The 26,538-nt window shown below is 35.5% G+C and overlaps 1 protein-coding gene across 1 annotated transcript; it reads left to right on the top strand.

Moving 5' to 3' along the window:
* Positions 1-1,094: 1,094 nt before the first annotated feature.
* LOC142974135 (delta-sarcoglycan-like) lies at positions 1,095-24,631 on the top strand. The gene is made up of 7 exons (XM_076116293.1): positions 1,095-1,284; positions 2,310-2,810; positions 21,267-21,492; positions 21,595-21,784; positions 21,945-22,137; positions 22,566-22,689; positions 22,934-24,631. The coding sequence occupies exons 2-7, from the start codon at positions 2,725-2,727 to the stop codon at positions 23,126-23,128; spliced, it is 1,014 nt and encodes a 337-aa protein (XP_075972408.1). The 5' UTR covers positions 1,095-1,284; positions 2,310-2,724; the 3' UTR covers positions 23,129-24,631.
* The last annotated feature ends 1,907 nt before the right edge of the window (positions 24,632-26,538 follow it).

Raw genomic sequence — 26,538 nt, 5'->3', positions numbered from 1 at the left:
ACCAAAAACTTTAGTTCTTATATTAGATTTAAATATTTAAATCATTATGACATACTGATTAACTATATTATTTTTAACGATATATATACACTGAGAATTCATTAATAATAAACTGTGTGTTAAAGAAAATATTTGTAAATTAATTTTATTCTAGTAAAATAATGTATTTTATGTTGTCAAGTCAAGGCACTGCTTGCTTTGTTAGACTAATAATATTAACCACGTAAGAAAAATCTGTCAAAAACTTTTTCTAAAAAAGAGAAAGGCAGAAAAATTATAATTATCACTTGCAGTACATAATAGCAAGGAACAGCGAAAGAAAAACTGTCATGCTGAAAGTTTTTTTAAGACATTGAAGTCTCCATCCTGCGCTTTGTGGTGAATTCAATTGTTCTACACCAATCATAACCTGCAAAAGTAACGAGTCTTCTTATTTTAAACATTGTGATTAAGTATATTCTAAAAATTCAAATTGATCCCTAAATCTCAATATGAAAAGTAGTCAAACAACGTCGATGTCAACTAAATATTTTTAAATAAACTTTATAAACGCAGCTCAAATCTTTCTTATAAAAATAACAATAGCAAAATTGATTTCTTAAAGTCTCCGAGGAAAATCTATACATATTTTATCAGCACAATCTGGCGATATACTTTTTTGTGACTCAATCACTAATCAGTTCAACTTAGTTGAGAGTTTGAGAAATAATTCAAGAGATTTACGCATGCGCCTGTTTTACGCGCCACCCCTCGAAGCCTTACGACCGCCTCTCTCGTGGCTACATTACCTGCAATATGAACTCTCAGATCCTCAACATAGAGGTTTCCACTTTGGAGGCTCGTCATCTCACGAAAATTTTGAGACCCGCGTCATCCTCAGTTCTAAAGCCGTCATTATGTTGGCGTACGAAGAATTAGATTTTCGTGACGTATTCTCCCAAATTCTCACTCCATCGCCGGTAGAGCCTTTTGAGGGCTGGATTGTAAAATAGACTTTATTGCATTATGATAAGGGTAATATTGGTTCGTACTCATGTTGACTGGCAGGATAATGTTTTAGAGCAAAGAGTACAGCGCTCAGTCGGCTGTGAGCCTTGAGGGTGAGTGTACGGAGCACTCTGTCGGTGAGCGCGCCGCGGACGTAACTTATTTCGTAACGCGGGAGAGATCAGACTTGCCGCTGTTCTCTATATTAATTCAGTGATGGTCTAATATTACTCGATATGATGTTACTGATTTAGTACCGAGATATACTATCAATGAATGTATTTTTTTTTTATGGCAGTAAGTTTCAGTGAATTGAATAAAAAAATAAGTAAAATAGAATAAGCCTAAGTGTCTTTTTTAAAAAGAAAAGTTTTTCATAATTTTATATTAATAAAATAACTAACTTCACAAAATTATAAGTTGTAAGTTAAATTGAAATTCAGTTTTACTTAAAGCCCGTAACTAGTTTGTGTGAGCTTACACTGGTTTCACATTGATAAATGCTTAGTAATTCCTAAGTCGGTTTGGGAAGTAAAATTACCCCAGTCTGTAAATTAAATTAAATTGTGTTGGTGTATCTTGTAAATAAATAAGAGCGAATGTAAATCGTAGTTAGCGTGGCCGAGCGCGGGCGCCGGGCGGGCGTCGAGGGCGCGGGGTGCCCGACGATCCTGGCATATTTGCCGTTTCGCCGACATTCCCCAGTTAATTAAAGCCCATTTGTACACTGTCTTGCGAAATATAATTTATGAAATGAGAAAACATTTTAACCTTTACGAAATATTTATCTCAAGATAATTGCCTAATAGTGAATCAAAGATAAGTTATTTGTAGATATAGTTTTAGCCACGAGTTCAATTATTGTCATGGTAGTAAAAATATTCTTCTACTGCAATAAAAACCGCCTTGAGCGATACGGAGGTATTGATAAACAAGTAGATGGCTCTACTCCACCTCCTTGTCGATTCCAAATAAGCCCGCCTCGATCCCAAGCTCCGCCTACTCGTACAAGATAAATAAGTACTTATGTAAACAGTTTTATATACTCCAAGTATACAGGTATATTGTCCCTCAATGTACCGCTCTATGTATTATTGCGTCGCTTGCAAAACCGTTTCATGTTAGACTCTCATTTATTGCTCGAATGATGTTATTATGTATTTGACGGTTTACATAAGAATATCACATAATATATTTTTATTTCATCATTTCTTGTCAGTTTTAAAGTTCTTGGATTGATATCGCATTGATAAATAGGCTATTTCTGTTGCGCAGTAGAATGCCACCCTGAATAGAATTGTGATCGTTCTCCTTTATTACAGATGGCATTCGTCATTAATTCACAAAAAAGTTAATTTAAAACATGAAAATAAGAAATAAAAATGGATAACACGAAAATGTCTATACAGAACCTAATTTTACAAAGTGAGCAAACTCAAAGGAGATAAATCTAGAACAGTTCTTGAACAGGACAATGTTAACAAACAAAATCAACAGAGCGGGTGAAACTTTCACAGCTAAGAAGTCGAAACTGTGTATACAATGTCGGCGGGGAACAGTGAGCTCTAACAAGCCGGCCATCCGAACTTGTTAAACGTGGCCGAGCGGGGAGTAATTCACCCAAGCGGTCACTAACTGAACACTCGGACAGTTGGCGAGTGCCGTCGCTCCTCCACCACAGATTTGTTTCTGCATGTCGAGCCTCACCAGAGACACGCGAGGGATGCCACGCCGCGGATGATGGAGTCCCACTCGCTAGGAAGGAGTCGCCAGACTCCCGCCGCAAGAAACCACATAGTTTACACCGACCATAAAGGACGCAAGTAAGTATACTATTATATTACTTCATTTAATATTTCCTGACCCCTGTTTCTTTTAATCCTGGTTAGATAGGTGCTCAATATTTTTTACGAGCAAAAGTACGATGAAAATATTTTTAAGGGTATATAAATATTTGAAAAACTGCTGTAAAAAGTTGTAGTTCCGTTTATAAACGTTGTTGGTGTGTTTAACCTCTTTTTACCTTTTTATAAAAAAACTTGTTGGACATTTAAAAAATGTATATGGCCCGTAAATTTTACTTTCCAACCCATCGCATATTTCGACAGTAAACATAAATCTTTACTTCATTGCTAGATTCATATGCGTTAAAAATTAAATAATATTCCTATACGATTGACAATAGATGTTAGCAAAACATCAATTAGATATAGCATGCCTAACAATATTAAAAGCAGTATAAAGCGTAAACCGGTAATTTCGAAAAAAAAATGTTATTATATTTATGGTAGATTAAACCCTTAAAATGCTAATTGGTTGTTTTTTTCAAATACAATCTGATATTTTTATATTTATTTGCGGGTAATGAAAATATCCCAAATGTATTTGGTATTACAAACTTAATGTGATTTTTCACGAGACAAACAATTATATTTAAAACTCTAGGTTTTGAGTTGAGCTTTATATAAGGTATTAAAAATACGTATTTTTGTTTATAGTTTTATGTTTAAAAAATATTTTTCGTACATTTATTCGATTAAATATAGTTGCTGCTAAGATGAACTATATCTAAAGTTTCTAATCACTGTATTTTTACGAGACCATCTAAATAATTCATTTAAATTGTCTATATCATATATAATAAACCGTTTTTCTTACTTTAATCAATTTAAGCTTACAAAAATATATTGTTTGGCCTCTAAAATTCTGCGGTAGCTATAACTTCACTATTCACATCTTATTTCTGTAATAAGGGGAAAAGAAAATTAATATTGTGTTTCCATCAACTGAATTAAACGTCCACTTGCGGTAAAATGCATAAAAACTCTTTCGAGTGTTACGTTATAACTTTATAACACATCCGAGTTTAACAAATCACTTAGTTTAGACTAAATAAGTAAATAATTTATTATGTGTTTTTCTTTATATAAACGAGAAAAAAAACATTGTGAGTGATAACGGCTAATTTCAGTGCCACATGCTGAACTATTAACCAATGATTTGTTTTAATTTAAAAAGTAATAAGAAAAAAATATTGCTTTCTACTAACCGTAATAGATAAATGATGAAGATAATATTAGTATTAAAATGACAAGGTTAAATTATTATTTTTAGGAAACAAACCAAAAACACGGAATCACGTTAAAAGTTAAAGTAGACGTCTTTTTATGAGATTTTACTAAACATACTTATTACTTAATTAAGATACTGGTCAAGGGTATATATTACTGTGATCAATGAGACAGTGCATAAAATTATAATGCACGCAAGTCTCCCTTAGACAAACTCCCACGCATTTTTTAAAGATTTTTTTGTAACTTCTTTCTGGCCGTTTTTATGTAGAGATTGGCCTACGCCTCTACGGGCATGATCTTTATAATGTATATTTGTATTGTAATAACAATTATATTGTGATCAAACCTACAAAAATTATAAATAGAGCTGTTTGAGGTTGATGAGAAGTATAATCATGCGAACTTGTAACTTTTTAAGCATAATTTTAATAAATTTATTTATAAAATGAAGAGGGTCAAATAAAACATTAAGTTCTAAGTTTATTGTGTTGTAAGAATTGAAATACATTTATGTACAATATTTTTTTCCGTCACGTCGCATCTCCACACTTCGAATTCGTAAAATTACTCGTATCACTTTGAATTTGTTATAATTATTATTCATCTATACCTTAATGTGCGACTAGACAGCTCTAACAAATAATTTTACTATTTAGAGCGGAATAATAAACTAGACTAAACTAAACTAGGTATATGAAGAAAAAGCATTTAATTCTGTGGTTAATAGGTACAAACTTTTTAATCTGACATTTTTTTTAATGTGGCTATATTTATGTTGTCTATGAAGGCAATCATCACAGTTATGAGATTTTAGATGGAGTCTGTCCAATCAAAGTAATTATTTAGGGTGTTCAGTAACTTTAATAAAATAGTACTAATATCAGGAAATTTATATTTATCTTTTATATTGCCGCCGCTCGCAGGTTAAATACTAACAAAAATATACTTCTACTGAAAACAATTATCTGTCTGACTTCGAATTCCAGTGAATTGCATACGAACTATAATAGTTTCAAACTTATTGGTATTCAAAATACAGCTGGCAAATTTTCCTCTAAAAAAACGAAGTGCAGCCATTTGTGTCAATAGAAAAAGTTATTTTTATTTTTTTACTGTATTTGTTTATGGTAACTAGTATTTTTTCCTTTTTTCAAAGAGGTTTCATGTTTTTGCTTGGAGTTTATATAAATATTAATTATACATATAGTGTGATTCATTGCATCTATATCTGTAATAACGTTCTTCATTAAGTATAATCCTATTTAAGAACAAAACTATTGGTTTGTTGCGTTAAGTTACTTTAATCACGGCAATTAAACCCTTTGGTTAAGGTTTCACCGACAAGTAAAAAGTAAATTAACTAAATTGATGACAAAATATGCGTGCAGAAAGGGTAAAATATTTCTGAGCACTTTAGAATGATTTAATTGATGCGGGCTAAAAATATAAAACGGTAAAAATTAAATAAATATTACTTAAAGGTTGTCTCTATCATCTAGGAGGTATTATTACTACTTTGTAACAAGTATATTATGTAAGCTTTATTTCTTGTTATGAATTATGCCTTAATATGTGTTGATGAGAAATGCAAATAACTTGTAAGACGTTACTTTATTTTATTTGTTGTATGAGTGGAGAGCAATCTACATTACAATTAATTTATTAGGCGTTTTGATTGCGGTTAAATAATAACTTCCCCCGCCGGCTGGAACTGGAAACCTTTAAACCAAACAAATGAGTCCTATTATTTCTCTCAATTTAGTCTAACAAGCAACTTAGAGTCAAAGGTTCGACGAGGCGGGGAACTCAATGGCCGTGAATTTTGTAATCTTCATTAATTTCAACTGAAAGTTAACTTTCGCCCTTCCTACTTACTTTTGTTCCTGTTAATTTAGCTTGACTCTTTCAAAATAATATTGTGTAATGTTTATGTTTTACTCTCACAATCATTTTTATTCCGAGCACGGAGGCATAACTTTGGAAAAATTACAAAATTATGTTTGTCTTTTTCCTTAAGAGTTCGGCCAACTTGTTAAATTAAGGAAGCCTCACCTGTTACTTACTTTACGGACGTCGCTTGAGGTTTTATCTCAAAACAGTATAATAATTCTATGACTTTCTTATCTACCTTTACATTTTAAACGAATCATATGTTAAAGTCGTAACAAAAGAAATTTTCATATAAATTAAGTGTAGAAAGTTGGTAACCAGGGTCTGTAAGACGACGCGACCGACTGAACTTTTGTAGAAACATTTAAATTCACTACTGGCTCTTTTATGACGCTCTCTTGTTATCCGACTTGCTACTCTTCAATATTGTGGGCTCACATTTTATTTCAAACGACTTTACATACAAATGACAGACAATATGCCGTTAAAATGAATGTCCGGAGATGAGAGAACTTGATGCTTCCTTACTTATTAGTCAAGGAATGTTGCTATAAAAGTTATAATATAAACAAATTGTTATAGCGCAAGCGAATAACAAGAAATATCGTCTCTTCTTTGCGTTGATAACTGGTAGAGCGCTAATAATTTAACAAAATATCGTAGGTTTATAGTATTCAAGTAACTGAAAAAGAAAATTATTCATCACTACAAATAGGGGAGTGCAACTTCCCAAACTGCAATTACATGGCAGTTATTAAACCGTACCTAATACTTATTCAATCATTCTTCTCTTGAGGCGCCCATAGCCAGTTGCGCTCAACGGTCGGTAAACGATCTGTGGGTTAAGCAACCCTTGGCGCGGTCATTCCATAGATGGGTGACCGCATAGTGGTATTTGAACAGGGCGTCTCCGTGCTTCGGAGGGCACGTAAAAAGTCGGTCCCGGTTGCTATCTACTAAGATACCAGTCGTTAAGCCACGTCAAAGGCCTTCGGGCGGCTTGAACAACTTTGACACTAGGTTGACCACTAACCATACGATGAAGAAGAAGATTCAATCATTCTTACAAATTTTATTTTTTTAATTATGTTATACTTGATATCAATACAATGTTTCAATTATTATTACGAATCTATAATCCCCTTTATGCAATTAAGCGGTACAATTTCTTCAACTATAACATTTTTATATTCGACTCATAAATAATTCGGTGTGATAAATGTGTGTGAATTCAAAACTCTTCACGTTAACTCCACTTTTCCTAACTTCAGCTTTCCTTTGTGTTTGGAGCCCAAATGCGAAATAAATATAAAAAGAGTGGGGTAAGAAGTGAATAACGTTGTTTGTTATAATAATAAAGAATAGTGAATGGGCAGGGGCGGCAGTGGTGCACGTAGAGCGCCGCGCCGCACCGTGCTGCACCGCGCCGCGCCGCACAGGTGCACGAGGGTGTGCGCCGAGTGTGCCGTGTGCTCTGTATGTGCTCTGTGTGTGTCTCTGCCGAAGGACAGCCGAGTTACTTGTACACAGTTTCCGTTAGTCACATTTTCGCAACAAGGTATTCACATTTCGAGGACTGGAAAGTTGGCGTTATCGCGTTTAAAATAGAACGACAAACACATCTAACTTTGTGATGCAAAATGAACACGACGAACCGGACAAACCGTTTCGGTCGCTTATTTTATTTCGGTTGAAAAGGCTGAATTGTTTAAAAGATTCTTAAAAGGCTTAAATTCGGTGTGCGAAATTGATAAGGACAGTTTGAAATTTCCCAAAATAATGTAGATAATTTTGAGCGCAGCCGTTTTTACTGCGGTGATATTTATGTTAACCACGCGATACCTACCGGCGAGTAGGGAAAGCGTTCTTTGAAAAAGTTCCTTAAGTAGCGCATGATATAAAACAGAATGTTACTTACAAACGTGTACTTTAAGCAATGAAATTCTAACATATTCAGAGTCGGTCTCGACACGTACCGAACTCCACTCTCTGAGAACATTATAAGTACGGGTAAGTGCACAAATTGATTTATTGAAGTTGAGCGGGTTCGCGAGTTGCGCCTGAGTATTCACAGTCCTTTGCGTTACACAGATAAAGTGGAAATAAAAAAGAAACTTCACAAACAGAAATCCCCTTGTCGCGAGATTTACGAGCCGACGCACCTCCGGCGCAAATAACTTATGTACATGTAAATTTTATGTTCAGTTGAAGCAAGCACTCGTACGAGTATGTACAGACTCAGTGAATCCACTTTCAGCCTCGTGTCAATTAGTAGTGCCGCACTTGTCCATGTTCATCCATCAGCTCGCTCGATCGCCTAAATTAGGTTAACGATCAAAAATTTTCGAACAACATTAGCGATCAATTTTCAACTAATACAATTGAAGGAAAGTTTTAGTAAAACCAACAATTTGTTTTATGAAATCTGAATGTATAGCATCCAAGTAAACGTGATCATTTTCATGATAATTATGTAAAGTCACGCAAACGGTGTTTTAGATGTTATGGATCTTGTATAATGAATTTTCTTGGTAGGACAATAAACACAATAACGGTAATAATATAATGACGCGACGATCATTGTGATTATCTTGTCGTCTAGGTTAAAACTATCAAAAAGACACTGCGGGTTACTCATAATATGCATTTTTATTCGTGAATCTGATTTCGCTGGTGCATAAAAATGGGAATGCTAATTTAATTGGCGTGGCAAGTGAGGCATCGCCATAGCTAGTAGGAAGTGGATTTTGATGTTGTTCTGACGTGATGTTTATTCATTGAATTAACATCCCGCAAATGCAAGCACAATTTAAGCGCTATTTTCCCGGCATTTCTGTTTGTCAATTAAAATATTTGGAATCACGAAATCATTTCAGTAGCGGTTTATTTGATTACTCGAATCGAACTCCACAAAAGATTGCAATTTGCTGTGTGTTATTATTTTCCTTGGTGAAATAAACTATGGATATTGGTCGCTGATTTAACATATTGGCTTAAACGTTCAGTTAATATTGAAGGAAGTCAATCAAAAACCACTTTTATTATAAACCTTTTAATATTTAATTATATGTAGGTACTTCGTATCGACATAGTCGTGTATACAATAATTTATTTTAGACATAACCAAAGCGGTTGACTTACCCGCTTCCGAATAGCAAAAAGTGCTCTCGGAACAAGGATTGTAATAACATCATAATATACATAATTATTATTAGACGATTTCTAACTTTATAATTAAACTGACAAATATTACAGCTAACAAAATCAAATAACTAAATAATATGTCTGTACAAACAGTCACATACAAATCGGAAAACATAATTGTCAAAATAACAATGAATAGGTGTGAGGTGTAGGCGAGTTTAGCGTGCAGCGGCCGCGATTTGTATTGCGTGTCACGTATTCACACGGCTTTGGCTTGTTTGCCCACCCGGCCACGCTGCGAACATTCCATACGTAGACGTTATTGTCGCCTTTTATTCTCTTTTGCCTTTTATTTTCCCATCCCACTGAAAAATATAATAAATTATGCAACGCTAAATAAGATGCGAATATATTTATTTGCAATAGAATATTTACAAGGGATAAACAACAATCGGTGTGCTGAGAGGAATAGATTTATCGTGCGCAATCACAGATCAGATGTTGGTATTCCGACCAAAGCCCCGGGGAGCAGGCTTCGCATCGACTGAATTATTTACACACACGTTACTCTTACGAGGAATGTGGATCTACATGACGAGGGCGACACGATCACACCGCGGCATAGCGCCCGCCGTACACCTGCATGCGTGATTCAAATGTAATTTTTCCATTTTAACTCATCTTGTTGACTATTGAATTTATATTAATTTTATAATCTTGTTACTGCAAATACTTAACCTTACAAGTGTCACTCAGTCTAATCTTTTGATAATATGATTTCACATTGTTTAATTTACCGAAAAAGCCCCCAAAATATTCTCACTATAATAATGAATCGGAAACACAATCACGTTCACAAAATAACCCTTGTCGTTTATTTGCCACAATAATTTAATTATGTACTAATATATAACTATAAAAAGTCATGTGTTTAATATGCTGTAATTAATAAACGCATCGAATGTAATGAATGTAAGTAACGAGAGGGTTAGGGGCACATTTAAAAGCCACTTGATATCCGCGGACGCTAAGCTCCAAGTGAGCAAAAGTGAGTAAGTTGTCGTTACCGAGTGTATGAGTGGCGTAGCCGGCCAACTTCGTCCCAACTAACTTCAAGTGCTGTAAGTAAAGCGTCTGCGGCGAACTCGCCTTCGCGAATTACTTCCAAGCGATTTCGCGATCTCGAAATGATGAGTTAAACTTCCACATCTGCCGCCGCCAAATAAAAAGATAGCTTTTGTCAAATACTTCGGATTGGTGGCTATTGTTTCAATTTATGAAGTTTTAATTAGACGCTCAATGTTTATCACTGTTAAGTTGTCAATAAGACATTAAACACTAGCGATATTATATGCGAAGTCCGATAATTTTAGCAGTTCTAAAAAGTTAGCTACATAGAATACAAAAGCATTACAATTTATTTTCTTCTAACAACTGAAATATAATGCTCTATCGGTATTGATTATAGAATGTCAACCACTATCATTCAATTAAATAAACAACAAAGCTAAAAACGGCCGGAGCCGCGCCACTGTTGGTTTTGCCGACTAAGTATCAAATTATTGGTTACCTATTATATGAATATAATTCAATTGTACAATTCATGAAATGCTAATTGATGGAATGCTGACAGACTTAATGATTCATTTCATTCGTTGTGTAATGACGTTATGGATTGGCCTGGTGCAGTGTTTCACCGTGGATGTACTGATTATATCAATCAATATTATACGGTGCGCTACCGTCCACATCATGCACCACGACTTCTACTTTTTATTCACATCTATTGTAGAAGAAAACGAAGTTCTGTCACAAATGAGCCCCGAGATAAATTGCAATTATATCCAAAATTTTACTTAAACTACGCATAAAAGCACAGTTACAACCGTTTATAAAACAATCAATACGCACTGCATACAGAATATTTATTAAAGCGTATATTTATAATATTTGTTGCATTTGTATTTGAGTAATTGTGAAATTAATGATTTCTTATGACAAAAGTAATTTTAAAGTATGTCCAGCAGTGACTTTTTGGTACGACAGTAACATAGTTCAAGGCTCCATTAAGTATTTTTTCTTATATATACTTTCTAAAAAAAATATCGATTGTTGAATAGCTATATAATTCACAACCACACGGATAAGTGGGAAGCAGATAGCGTTTATCAGGCGGAAATCGAAAGTGCTTAGCAACGTGACATCTTAAACTACATAGATTTATGCACAAGTTTGTCTCGAGTTCCTGTTTAACCGGCTCTTTCCGACACAGATATTGTGGATCGAATTAAAGATTTTAAAACAATCGGCGTAGTATTAGAAGCGTATGTACTAATAGTCTGAAGAAGCTTCAACACTAGAGCAGGACGTTTGTTAAAGTTTTAAATATTTCCAAACTGTGATACTATAGCTGCTAACAGCTTGTAATAACATCTGCTAAATAAATATTTTTATGTTATGAATTATATCTGTAATGTTTTGTTTTATTTTTACAAACTACTTTGTCTCTGTTTATAAAATAATGTTGACTGGACACAAGCGTAGGAGCACCTTACCAAAGTAAATATGAATTACTGCACAGAGAGTGAATACTAGAGCTTTGTAGACTGCAGTGTAAGTTTTTGATTGCCCTCAGAAATGTAAGCGTGAGTCTCAAAAGTATATAAAGTTTGCATTCATTCCATAAAAAAGGTAATAAAGTATTAGATTCTATTTTTGGAATAACACCTTGCCATAGGTAGTAGTGGGACTGATTTAAATGGATTTGTAAGAATAACGTATATTTCTGCCGCCAAAACTTATAAAAACAAAAACTATACTATGCATTACTCACGGCAGCTGTCCTCAACCATGCTGAGCCGTATATTCCATCAATACTCATACGATAACACTTATCCGTAATTGGTGAAGTGATTTAAGTGCTCTCGTTTTTAATGAATCTGTTGTGAGCAGTGTTATTATAATCCGTTTGAATTGAAAGATCAGTGACGATGGCGAGACGAGTGGCACCGTCGTCGATCCCCTCTGGGCGTAAGCGTTGTTTTATGGTCGTCGTGCCGCCAACAAAGTTTGGCAACTGCTTTATGATCCTAATTTATAAGTGAGCGGCGTCGGGAGTATTTACGACTCTTTTTGGGAGTCGTCCCGCGAGTGCGTTCAGCCCCACATTACATGTACGGCGACGATCTAATGTCTCGTATGCTCGCTTCATATTTGAATTGGGTGTAATGAACGCTGTTTTCAGACAAGCAGTTTAAATTTTTCAGTTTATTTACTAATAATCTTTTATCAGTAGAAGACATTCAAACCTCTCCAAAAATAGAGATTAAGATAAAAATATTTTTATGTCACTAAAGCTTCTACATTAAAATATGAAAGAATGATATATCTTACTCATTTGTCAATCCGTTCACCTGTGCAGAATGTTCAGTGCACAATACACATTATCATAACTGCTACGTTAGCCAGACATATAAATGACCGCACTTCAGTGTTATCGGTCAACACAAACCTGAGACTTATTTCTAGCAATCAATTTCAAACGTAATTTTTTTTTTATTTTTTTTTTTATTAAATAGCCGCTTTCAACTCCTCTTAATAAGGATCGGTTGGCTTGGGACTTGGAAGGTTGTATGTCCACAAGTCTTTCATATATTTATTTGCTGGACATTTATCCATAAGCCTTTAAATTGACTCTTAATGCCATTTTTATCTTTACTTCATACATCGAAAACAGTACTTATATTTAGATGTTTAGTTAAAGACAGAATACAGCAACAATCTTAAAATCTTTGTAGTCGTGGGAGTATTAAACCCCTTCGTAGAGGCATACTGAATTTTGTATGAGTGAACATGTTCATAAGTTGCACACATGCTATTCTGGACATGAAGAGTTCCGACCGTGATTTACAATCTCCGAGAGCTTTAGGTATATGAGGTTTACGAGCATAAATTAATTTTCAATTTCCCTTTGACGTTTCGCTGAGCTGGCCGACATGTCTCCCAGGCAAGGTATTAACCCATACATGACACCCGCTGCGTATTCGATGCACCCACACCGTTCTGTTCATAACTGTTCTCATATATATTTATACTTATGTAAAACGTCACTTTGTTAAAATCACTTACAAATGTGTGTAGTTTAAGAAAATTTATACTATTGACATTTATACAACTTGCCGTTATAAAATTTCAGCTGTAACAACATATTCAGTGCTTAAACATTCTTAAATAAGGTTTTTTAAAAATATGATTAATTTAGACAAATCAAATTAAACCTAGATTATATTTTATCGTTTAGTGACTCTTCCAAGCGTAAACACGTTCAATGTGACATTACTTAAGCACAAATAGAAACAAGTTAGCAAACACATAAGTTGGTGGCATACGAACAACATTCAGACGTAATAGTCTCACAACTCGTCTGCTGTAATATCAAACAACATCGTGTCCGACTGAATCATGCTTTGAAAATTTCACCAGAGAACATGCGAATGAGTAGGCTGTATTCACACTCACGTTTTGAGATACCAATGTGATATAGAGCGGACTAATCCCCATTTATTGAGTGTCATTTACTACTGAGCTCTGCCTAATGTTTCGGATTCTACGCCGCAACTAGTGCTTTGTTAGATGGCTTGATATTATAATTTGACTTTAATGATATCAATTGAAGGCTCAGTTTTATTACTTAACTTATGAATGATAAATAAATTGGTAATTGTTTTGTTGTCACTGTTGCTTTGTATACGTAGAGTTATTGTACAACATCTCTACTGGTAAATGAAAATACTTAGAACTCATTCATCGTTAATTTTCAAAGCAATTAATACGTAGTTACATCATTACCATGTTATAAATCAAAGGACCTTTTACCTTTAATATATGTAAATTAGAGTTCAAAGCCGTCAATAGCCAGCAATTTGGCGACGATAGAAATATTAGCGCAGTTCGTGTGGAATGCGGCGGTACAGAATGCAACATGCAAAAGCCATTGAGTAGCTGTGAGTGAATGGATGTCCTCGGAACGTCGCTGGGTGGCCTTCTCCATTGTCCCGTTGTACTTGTGTACTATAGTGTCACATAACTTTGTCATAGTTGCCGACATTCTTGTCTAAATAAAACAATATACACACAAATCTGTGGAGTTTGTGTCGGTGCTTGTTTGTGTTTGTAGTGCTAACATGTAATTCTGCTCTACGTATTCTAACGGCGGCTAAGTGGATCGTCGGTGTTTGCCCTTTTGACCACCACTTGTGATTGTGCATCAGTTGCATGATGACTGAGTGTTATTGTGCTGTTTATCTTTCTTTGCTCCGTAACGTTTTTATTTTAAATCCTACTAGTTTACCATTGTAATCGAAAAGAAACAGAGAGTTACACAGCAATAACGAGACAATATACACAGCACTTACGTGTGTTAGCAATACTGTATTCAAATAGGGATAACATTACAGCCTACTAAATATTAGTTGGCACAAGTATAAAGCTTGAGATGCGGGGTAGATAGGGTGTCGGCGGCGGCGTCCGAGTCGTGTGTAGTGCACGGCGGCGGCGGTGGCGGCTACAAACGGTAACAAAGTAGAGCGGCGTGTAGCGCTGTCGGTTCGGCGGCGCATTGGTTCAAATATCCGTCGCTCGGCGATGGCTCACGGACACGAAGGAGGAAGGAGATTTCAATGCACTTGATTTATGGGCCACATAATGGAGCGCTACGCTGCATTTTGCTGCATGCAACCGCCAACAGTCGACGCTCCGCGCTAAACATCCTCTGTATTTATGAAATGTACATAACTAAACATAATTTGATCATTTAAATACGTAATAACCACTGGAATATATGTAGCTATGTGCACCGTGCATACGCGCGTCCGCGGTATGTACATAGCTGTGTCCGTTCAAATTAAACAAGCCTTGCTGCTGTGTTTTATTATTAAATTTATTTATCTCGGTGGTACGGGCACTGAATTGTTATTTACCGCTAAATATAAAATTATCTACAGCTAGTACATCCTATAGAAACAAAACGTTATGAGAAATTTCGTAACGACAACGGTCTTTTAAATATATTAGCTAGGGTTGCTCGGTTCAAGTCTTAGCGATGCGTCATTGGCAAATTGAAAACTTAATTTATAGCTCTCTCATCGTCTGAGCTTACACAGCTTACTGCGGGGTGACACCCGGAGTGCTGTGGATTTTCTTATTTTCAAACCGCGGCCTAGAGACACGACGTCTATTGTAAATGCTCAAGTAAAACCATTCAAAAACAATGAATTGTAAGCATTATTTCAATTAATTTTAAGATAAGAGTTGCCTATATTTCTGATTTATTAAATATTTCTTCTTTTCAAAGACAGTTTAATAAAAGTCTGGATTAGTTGAAAGCATTCTAGAATAAAGTGGAAATCCGCCGTAAATTGTAGATCGTGTGTGAAGATACAAGATGTATTGTGTTTGTTCCACTGCGGTATTACTCAGCTCCGAGCGGGCATCTAGCGGAATGTCTGTCGTTGGTAACTAGCTTATACGTATTTTATTTATAAATACAAATATGAATAGATGCATGAGTGCAAAAAGGCTGTGAAAAATTGAGTGAGTGAATAGGCCCGCATGTGCGGATCTCGAAACATCTGTCAGTGGGAGTGTGTACGGTATTCGTGGCGCAAAGTGCTACGTTATTCAACTTAATAGCCATTAGTTTGGTTCGTTAGCGGAATATTGCTAACGAATGTGCGGCGGGCGCGCATTCCCGCCGCCAGCGCGTGCTGAAACGCTCAATTAGCACACGCTGCTAAACTATCCCACCTAGCGCTTCATATAAAATACCAGTAATTTCCTACAATCCGCTAGATATCTGCCATACCGCACAAACAAACTCGCGTCGTGTTGCACTGTTTACCTGTGTTGCTTATCTTGATGCTGCGATGCACGGCTTTTAAGTTCGCTCAATGAATTGCGGCCCACACACCACTATTTACATTATAATATCCACCTTATATCATACGCTTTTATTTATTCAAACAATTTAATTACGAGTGCAAAATGACTCATTTAACTTTAAATATGCCTTTAGGACAATACCAAATTTCATACTTCTCCGTGTTTTCAGTATTTATAAGTTACGAAGATTTTTATTTTCCTATTAATGCGCTTGAGAATATATTAAAAAATATCCTTACTTAATTCGAACTTTCCATTAACGCTAACAATAGTTAGCGGTCAGCAGCCATCGAGTCATATTGGTAACACTATTATGTTCGCATTACAAGCCCTGGTATAAAACTATTAATTTCGTATGTATATTAATTATCGCCTCATTAGTCCCGCAGTCCGTTTATAGTTACAAGTTTTGTTTTATAAATTTTGACAATAGTTTAGACCATTTTTTAAGCTATTAACTATAGACGACTATATCTTTGTCTACTGTTCCACTGTTCTAAATAGAGAAGAATATTTTGTCTAAAAAGTCTTAGCAGACACCCCACTCCCGACCTCGTTTATTTTACTTGAGCAGGTAAATATACATGTTAGCTTTTCACGTTTTTATTTATTTTGAGCACTACTTTATTATCTCCATTTATTTTAAGCGAGAGGAAAAACGTTGGCTTATTAAGGAGAATCTGGAAACAGAGGAAGCTCAAAAGTCGAGCTGCCGTGATGGGGGATGATTAATATGGCTCATTTGCGGTACGCGCCCCTCCGACCACCGAGCGGCTACGAGCTGGGAGGCTACGGGCTACGGGCTACGGCGCTCCGCTACGAGGCGATGCTACGTGCCCGACTCTGCGTACATCGTTTACGCTTCCGCACAGAGAATTTATTAGATTCCACCCCATTTCTACCTTTTATCTCTATTATGTATTTAATGCAATAATATACCATTCCCGACACATCGTAACGTTAACTAATCGTAAGCGGAAGATTCCATTAATCAGTATTAACTTGCTATGTACCGTGATATAAGCAAGCGTTATGTGTGAAAAAGCACTCTGTCGTAATAAGTATACAATATAATCATTATGTTCCCAGCGTTGATCTGCCGCAAAAAGTAAAAAGACGGGCCGACCGGTATTATTCCTGTAATTGGTTTCTAATGCCGCGTAAACCCTCCAAACGTGTTGGGAGAGTGGACCGGGAGATAAAGTGTACGAACATTCTCACACAGATTTCACTTTTTTATTTTTACAACTTTTCACAAAATATCTCTTAGATAAGTATATTTCTGTTCTTCGGTATTTTAAAATGAAATGGTATATTACGAATGGTTATTTTTCTTAGCCAGTCAATTATTAAAGATTTTCTTTACATTGTGGTAGTGTGATGTCTCTTGTTAATTGGTCAGGCAGGCCGATATATGAGATCAGAATCGAATCGGTACTGGCCAACGTGAAAACACAGAGAGCGAAGCTAATCCGCCTGGATTGTATTCCAGGTATTTTGAATTCAGTTAGTCCTGCTTCTATACCGATTTTAGAGACTGAAAGGCTTTGGTTTTTGGAAATTGAAATAACTCATTTAATCGCTTCTTTAAATACAAATAAGGCGGATCAGAGGGACGTGACATACTTTACTCAAAAGGGCGCAAAAAATACGAGCTAAAGTAGAAGCTACTTTAAATCATAACAGTCTTTCTTCAATCCCTACTGTAGGAACATTTTTTTTCCTTAAAAGATAACATCTATTTGTGAGTAAAAAGGAACTGGTACAAAACACCAGTAGTTTCGGATAGCCGAGTGCAACCCGCCAAATATGTGTAAAATGCTTCACGTACCAAGCAGAGAATTTACGCTGAACCTAGTAACCAGAGCGGCTAATAAATTATCATACTTAAATATGAATAAATCAGCTGGCACAATTTTGCTAGACATTATTCATACTGTTATTAACTATATTATATGTATATCTATATTAATCATTGTTTTTGTATTTCAACAGTAAACTACAAAGCTATTTATACTAGTGTTTTAAAAACTGTGACGGAATAACTTGATCGAAGCCTTTTATTAGAGATTTGAAATCTGAAATATCGTTGCATAAAAGATGTGTTTCAAAATGGACTATCCTGTGACTGTCACAGTATAGAAATAGATCAAAAGATACGCCGACAAAGCTGCAATGGAGCCTAATTGAAGATTATTACAGATTTAAAAAATAGTCAGATAGTCTTTGCAACTCAATAACTAGTCTATACTTGTATAATTATGGTTGTTACATCCAACACTACTGAAACGAATGTAATTTAAAATATTTAGACTTGTTTTTTTCAAAACCTCCCTTTTTTCATGGTTGGTTACATAAAAATTTATCTAGGTACTTATATACGAATAAATTATACAAGTAGTGTACTGGGAAAGTGGTTATTATAACACATTGTATCGTATATGAAAAAAATTTTTAATGTATCTTCGGTCAGTGTTTTGAAAAATAAAAAGTACTTCAATATTCATTATGTAGCAGCAATTTTTATGTTTAAACTAAATGTCTCGCTCCTTTTAGAAACATTTAAAAGTTTATTTTTAGTATTTGTTTATTTAGAGGCTTTTATTACAAAGTAATTTGTCATCCGCAACCGTTTCAAAGTTGTGCACTTTCAGTAAAATTAGCTACATTTACAATGTAAGATTTGTAGGTACTAAGAAAGTATTCCCACGTGGTCAGGTGCACTCTGCTTGTCAACTGGCTGAAGTTTGCAGTGGGAATGCATTTTCTGTTAAGTACTTTGCGCATTATAAATAACCTTGTCTCTTGTTCAACGCTCTTGGTACATCGACAGACTACACCGATTTCATCAAACAAATTCTGAGCGATTCTGGTATTCTGCAAGCTGGTCGAAAGTAGAATAACTTAAACTTTCACATTATGTAAACAAGATGCCGATATGTATAATTATTTTAAACTAACCGATAAACTATTTCTTTCTACCTGCACACTCGATTAATGTTACGAATATACACTAAGAATATCAAACTCAAAGGTAGAAATGTTATCTAGAAGTCAAATGTAATTATACATAGAAGTGATAACAATATATTTCCCTTTGTGAGGTGAAAAGAATCAGCGGGGTAATTCGCAGACTTCAGTGATGCACTTGTAAATATATCCCTTACATGGCTGGTGGGAGCTCGGTAGAATTTTTCAGTGTGCATTGCCTTGTCGTGCTCGAATCCTTGTAAATTTATGACCCGCGCCCGCTGACGTTGGCCAGTTACGAATATCGGATAGGGTGCTTTTGTACACGTCTTTTAGAAATATGTTTGGTTACAATACTGCATTTTGGACCACTGATAATAATATTTTATTAAATCTCTGTAGCTTATTAATAAAAAACAGTGTTGTGGTATACAGCTGGTTAGATTCGATATTTAATTATTTTAGGTGCAGAGAGACAGTTTTCATTCAGTTTCCGAGCCTTTGCCATCATTCCACGCAATGAACATAAAAAAATATCAAATAAGAGTCTTTAGCAAGTCCTTAACAATAAAACTACTGAAAAAATCTTATACGATATTATAATTGAACCATATAAAGTAATGTTTTACAGTAATATAATGCCTAAGGCCCAGACAAAACTAATGCTTTCGAAGCATGTAGTTACCTATTACGCTTATTCAAAGGTAGAGAAAATGTAATATCAAGCTTGAGAGCAGCGATACGGCGAGTGCCAAGCCTCCATTAAGAGACATTTGATGCAGCATAGCCGCATTTTAACAAATCTTCCTTGTGACTTTTACTGGTGATAAGCTTTTCTATTTTGTATTAAAATATAAAAGTCGTGTTTTTATAACGATACAGAATAATGCTTTAGTAAAAAGAGTAGTTTGATTAGACTTTAATGTAGTTAGTACTTTTGTAGTTACAATTTAAATATTAGAATACTACATAGGTAGTAATATGTAATTTATATTTTCTTAGGGCCAGTTTCTGTATAAGTGTCAGGTAATAGATAAAGCGACAAGCGACACAAGTGCATGAAAAAGTTTATATATAAGGAATGGGTAATAATTATTTCTAAGGCCTTGTTTCACCACTTTTAAATGTCTAGCAGATAAAATTATTGACAGTTATTTTCATATATTTATCGTCACTTTATTTAGCGAAAAGGTTACACATCTGTTTATAAGCTGTGATAACTGGCCCTAAATGTAAAGACTTACCACCCTATGGTGGTGGTCGATACGTAGTTTTGACTTCTATCGATTAGTGCCTACTGTTAGGCTTACCAGTGAGTCAACGGTTTATTTAGTACTACTTTAACATTAATATGTATTCACATATTGAACATACTGTGTAATGCCGTTAGGATCTGCCTGCCATAGACTCTGACGAAAACAATGAAATCACGTTCATTACTAAAGTCACTGAAAAAACCGTTAAAGTATTCTCTACGCGAAAAGTATTTCCAAATATGCATGTTATAATCGTAGAACAATTATTAACCAACGCAAAATTATGTCGGATCGTTTTATTATCAATAAATGGTAGATTTCGCATTACACTTACACTTTATTAAGTAATTAAATCTACAATAATATACCAGACGCAATAATCTGTACCTAGTATTTAACAATTTACATACCAATTTAGGCAGTAAAATAAAAATAAACTATGATGTAAAACACGAATTAATATTTTATAGTACGTAGTTGGATTAAGTTCGCCATACACGAATAGAGTGTAGTGTTTATTTTTGGGTAATAAAAACGTTGTTTTCAAAAACAATAAAGCATATTCGTGAAAATAAAAGTGCATTTTATTCGTTGTAAAAACAGAGTGTATTAATGGCAACAATACGCGCGGGACGTTCACGCCGCGGCGCCGTGTCGGTCGGTGTCGCGCGACGCTCTCATACGTCCCCGCCACACACTACACTAAATTGGAATGTAAAACCAAAGCGATGAAATCCGCATCGGTAAATAAGTCATCAAACAATATTTCAACGATTACGCGGTTGTTATATTTGTCGTCTGATATATCGTCCACTTTATTGTTATAAACGATGTATCCAATAATAAATGGTTTAAACATAATTCTTATTTTAGGAGAAGTTATAAAATGTCAAACAATACTTTTATGATACCATTTCGATTAGCATTCGTTCGATTTCATTCCGCAACAATTCAAAACATTCTATTGGAAATAGTGTATTGTTCTAAAGAAGGATTTCTCTTGCAGGATACCGTACGCTGACAAGATCACCCCCGAGCCGATCTTGCACAACAATACGGGCAGAGACACAAAGGCGGACTCGATCAGGAACAGTTATAATAGCCAATTCAAAGTGGGAATCTACGGCTGGCGGAAGAAATGCCTCTACATCCTTGTTATGGCACTCATGTTCATGATGATCATCAATCTTGCGCTGACGCTTTGGGTCCTCAAAGTTCTCGATTTCAACTCAGTAAGTTTGCATTCTAGATTTTGAAACTTGCAACTCTTCTTTTGCTAGTACAAATTTCTAAAATAATTATACAGTTTTGGTAACAGTTTTTATATATTTTAGGAAGGTATGGGGCAACTTCGTATAGTACCGGGAGGCTTACAGCTTCTGGGCCAAGCATTGATGTTAGATTCCCTATTTGCATCAACCATCAAGTCGCGCCGGGGATATCCAATTTACCTGGAAGCGTCGCGGAATTTTACTGTTTCTACGAGAGACTCGCACGGAATGCTCCAGAGTAGATTATATCTAGGTTAGTACTTAATATATTACACTGAATCTCTTTTGTACTTTACGAGTTAAACGTGTTTCTTTTGTTCTTGAAGTTCGCTATTTACATACATTCGTACATATTAACTTAGCAGGACTCTTGTTATTAGACGAAGGATTGTTCACTTATAGAAATATTCCAGGTCATGATCGTTTCGAGGTGAATGTAGCTCGGTTAGAAGTCCGGGACGCCCGCGGGGCCTTGCTCCTCGGCGCGGGCCAGGACTCGGTGACTGTGGGAGCCGACACGCTGACGATAGCCAGCCCCGCCGGCGTGACCGTGCAGTCCGCCGCACAGACACCCCTAGTGAAAGCCCCACCGTCTAAACAACTCGTGTAAGTATATTTACACGCGCGTCACCGTCCTAGTGAAAACTCGTTAGCTGAAACATAAGTTGGTCAAAAGCACTACCAAAGTTTGTTGTCCGACCTAAAGCTTGACTTTAATAGACATTTTCATTGGGAGCCGTGAGGTGTCAAACTGTGACGTTGTATCGGATTTTAACAAATTTTAGGGCTCGTGTTTACACTGCATCTTGACAATCTCACTTGTTATACTAAGTAGAAATATTTGCAGGGCTTCTATTATAATTTCAAACTCTACTATTTGTTTATACGTTTAGAATCAAAATCTGAATAAAGCCAATATATAAAAGTAAAGTAAGTAAATTATGTAAAAGTAAAATGAACTTTCCGTTGTGAGAGCGCCCAAGACCTTCGCCAAAGTACAATACAAATGAGTGTTTTAACCTTTGTGTGTACAGTCTGGAGTCACCGACGCGTTCTCTCGAGATGCACGCGGCGCAGAACATAGTGCTGGAGTCCCGCGCGGGTGACATCAGCGCCAGCTGCCTCACCACTTTCCGACTCAAATCCGTCGCCGGCTCGGTGAGTCTGTGATAATAAGCGAATGTTGCAACTGTCTCTAACAAACTACTCTGCGCGAAGCACTCACACTTCCATAGTTTTGAATTACTCGAACAGTACTAAAGGAATTAAGTTAATGTTTAGATTGAGCACCTACTCTTGAGTGTGTCTGAATTTTTAATAGCTATGTTTAGCTTGATCTGCTTCTAGTTATTTAGTGCTTAAACTGGCACTGGAAAGCCGTTATATTATTTATGATTTACAGATTCGGCTAGATGCTCCGAGTATATTCATGCCGAAGTTAAAGTCAGCGCTTCCACTGCCGCCTTCAGCGCCGCACACGCACGACCCGCATCACCAGAACATCTACCAGTTGTGCGCATGCGCGAATGGAAAGCTGTTCCTTGCGCCGCCGCACGGCGCTTGCGCCGCTCGAGAGGAGAGCCTTATATGTCGATGATGAATTTAAATTGTGATCTGTGCATAAAATGTTGTTCATTGACGCTTGTTACTTATGAGTTTCCGCTGGTTTTCTTATTGTATTTAAGGGTCTGATATACATTAGTTTTAGTGGATGTGAACATTGTTTTGTAAAGCGTTGTGAGACCCATACCATGTGATGGAATGTTCGATCATGCAAAGTGAAATTAAAATCACCGGTTAATGTCCTTGTTTTCAATTAATGTAACCATGTTAGGTAATGTTACTGTTAAGCCACTATGGCTAACAACAAATTAAAATAACAAGTTAAAGAACTGACTTTGACGCATGACATGATCCCCAACGTCATTAGTCACCTGTGTTGTACTCTCCACATTAGTTCTATTCATAATATCGCTTGTAGAATAACATTGTGATGTTAATTTCAGTATGTATTTCGCACTGGAAAGTTGTATTTGTCATGTTTCAGACCGGTTGTGCTTATTGTTACAAATTGTCACAAATTATGTTAATTGCTTCGAACGAATGTTATTGTTAATGTGTAAGCTTGCAAATTCATGCGTTTTCGGTGGGCAAGGTACCCTTTATATATGTACTTATAAAATTAAGATTACAACGACGTCATTTACTGTAACGTAGATCGATTTACAAATAGGTGTAAAGTTTGAGCCCCATGTTAGTGACTATTGTTTAATTTTAATGTATGCTTGTGTCTTAAAGGGTAAGGTATGCTATAAAAGAGAACACTGTGTCTTCATTTATCAGCTTATTACTTCATAAATTACAACTACAACGAGTTTTGGAAACGTATCAAATCAATTCTATTGTTATAATAAAATCTAGTGCCTTTTGGATCGCGTTTAGAATAACGATTGGCTGAACGAACTTGAATTCATATTTTGTTTTCTGAATAAAGCAACATCTGATTTAAATATTTGCGCTCACTGATGTTTGTTGTACGCGTTTAAAAACAGATACGTCAATTTGTTCTGCACAACATGTAAAATAAAGTGGAAAATGATTTGTATTTATAGAGAAAATCTGTTCCGCAATAATATTTTTACTTCAAATAATTTCCAACCAACATTGTAAAATCAATATAGCTGGCCCGCTCGTGTGCTCTACTCAAATAGTGTTGTATAAACCAATCGTTTATTCAGTACACTACATTCTGTTAATTCACTACAAGCAGGCTTCTTTATAATACTAATATAGAGCAAGCTAAGAGAACGGTACCAAAATTAACGTCGTCTACGAAATGTATGTAATTTACTCTAATAAAGTTTTATTTTTCGGCTAAAAGGGTAAGTTAATGGGTCTACGTGTCATAGGGAACATTATATAACAATTATACGCAATACTTGTAGTACATTTTATGTATAGACTTGATGTAGAGATTTATAAATGATGTATAGCTAATCTGTTACGCATAGGAGAATGTATATTAGTTATCGTAATCGTTTGTTGATATTGTTGTAAATATATGTAATTTATGGATTTATTTAAGTAAAAATGCATATTACGTCAATTGGACTTTATTTCAACAACTCTATCTCTATAGCACGCGCCAAATATCTTTGTATGTCTGACTATGACCACACACCGATGCGAGAAAAGCTCAATAATAAAGCTATACCTACATTTAAAAAATTACACAAATGTTTGAAATCTAAAACTAGAAGGATGTCAACTATCAATTATACGAGCAATCCTTCTTACAAGTATAAAATATTCCAAAAGTTCTTAATTGAATTCTACCGGCAAACTGACACAGGTAATTTTATTATAAAACGAACTTGGAATAACTTGGAAACTTTCATCATTTAATTTGGTTTTAAAGGCAGTTTTCGCAAACACAGCTCGTCGGATATCTATGCACTTTAGCTGTAGATGACCGAATTTCACTGCTGTTACCACAAGTTTCTTATCACACGGTTTAATTTTATTCTAAAGATAAAAGGGTTTTAACAAAAAAGCTTTGTCGCGACCTTCCAATGTATGCACACTGCATTGTTATCTATGCAACTACGAGCTCCACACACGTAGAAATTAAAATTCAGCGTGAACCTTTGCGGCAAATACTTAGTTCTTTCTGTAAGATACATTTATTTCTTGTTTTAATTCTGCTCTCTCATCATGTACTTCTTTTATCCCTATATTTACTTGGAATACTAAGATAATCAATTAACGAATAAATTCATATTATTATAGTTTTCAGTCGCGTATTAACTTATTCTATAACTCATGGAAATGTGCGGAATAAACGCCACCTTTTAGCAAATATGTATCAAGTTTAAACTACATATACTGAACAGGTAGTAACTGAACGCGCCATAAAACATCAAAACTCAATCACAATCTGTCGCCCTTGACACTGAGTATAAGATAAGTTCCACGACAATTAGCCGACCTTACCCAACTCCTATCGGATTGTTCAATCTCAAACCATTAACGTTCGTCCCGCAATATATTGCCGCCAATATTGTTCTTTGAAGAAAAATACGTTTGTTCTGACAAATATGTTTAAAAAACCAAGTTTAATCACATGAAACATTGCTCAGTGTAAATAAATTCAACATACTCGTACACTCATAATAGCACCTCTCAAAGTAATAAAGCGACGTAATAAATATTTTTATCAAAACTTGTTAAATTACAGCTGAGTAATTAATATTGTGGAATCGACACGTTGGATTTATTGTGAGGCACAATGAGACTGTGAACAGTCATGGCTAAAGTTTAATTAAAGATTCATGATAAATTGTCGCAGGAAGCTGCATTCTGTGCGGCGTCTCGCACGTGAATAACGCCGTACTGTGAACACTTAAATAACTTAAGACAGTAACCTAACAATAAATTCATGAGCCCCGTTCCCCATTGTTTGGCGGGCGATGTTTTAACGCGCCTAATTGGCAGGAAATACCGCTAAAATGATCGCAAATTACTGACGTAGGTATACCTTGTATTTGCTGGTGTATCGTGTTGTGCTCGCTTTTCCGTGTTATTAAGAAAATAATATTTTAGTTACGACAGTATACCTAGAAAGATAATGGTTTCTTCTTCACTTTCCGTACAAGGTTATATCTACTAATTAAAACGCAAAAAGCTGATTTATATGAATTCATTCTAGTGAGTTTGTAATGCATTGCAAATCTTAGCTGCAAATATAGTTAGATAAAGTTACGACCGCAGGCTGTAACTGGGAATTTCTCTAACAGAGAAACCTAATTATACGGTGAGATACATACCTGGCACAAACCAGTTAACCTTTGTTAGTATTACAGTCAAAATATAAGGGAATACGTACCGAAGTGAACAGAACCCAATGGTTATGACTAAAATAGGTGGTCTTCTTTATATGCTTGTGCCAGAGGAAAAGTTCAACAATCTCTAAATATTTTCAAAACATAGAATTTTGTGCACCGAAGT

Source organism: Anticarsia gemmatalis, chromosome 7 (genome assembly GCF_050436995.1).
Source record: "Anticarsia gemmatalis isolate Benzon Research Colony breed Stoneville strain chromosome 7, ilAntGemm2 primary, whole genome shotgun sequence".
Lineage (NCBI taxonomy): Eukaryota > Metazoa > Arthropoda > Insecta > Lepidoptera > Erebidae > Anticarsia > Anticarsia gemmatalis.
This window is presented reverse-complemented; position numbering and strand designations above follow the sequence as displayed.

Bases quoted from the DNA above. Each gene is read 5' to 3' on its own strand.
- LOC142974135 (XM_076116293.1), top strand. From the start codon at position 2,725: ATGATGGAGTCCCACTCGCTAGGAAGGAGTCGCCAGACTCCCGCCGCA. The intron at 21,493-21,594 runs GTAAGTTTGCAT...TATATATTTTAG, and splicing joins AAGTTCTCGATTTCAACTCA to GAAGGTATGGGGCAACTTCG. The intron at 22,138-22,565 runs GTAAGTATATTT...TTGTGTGTACAG, and splicing joins CCACCGTCTAAACAACTCGT to TCTGGAGTCACCGACGCGTT.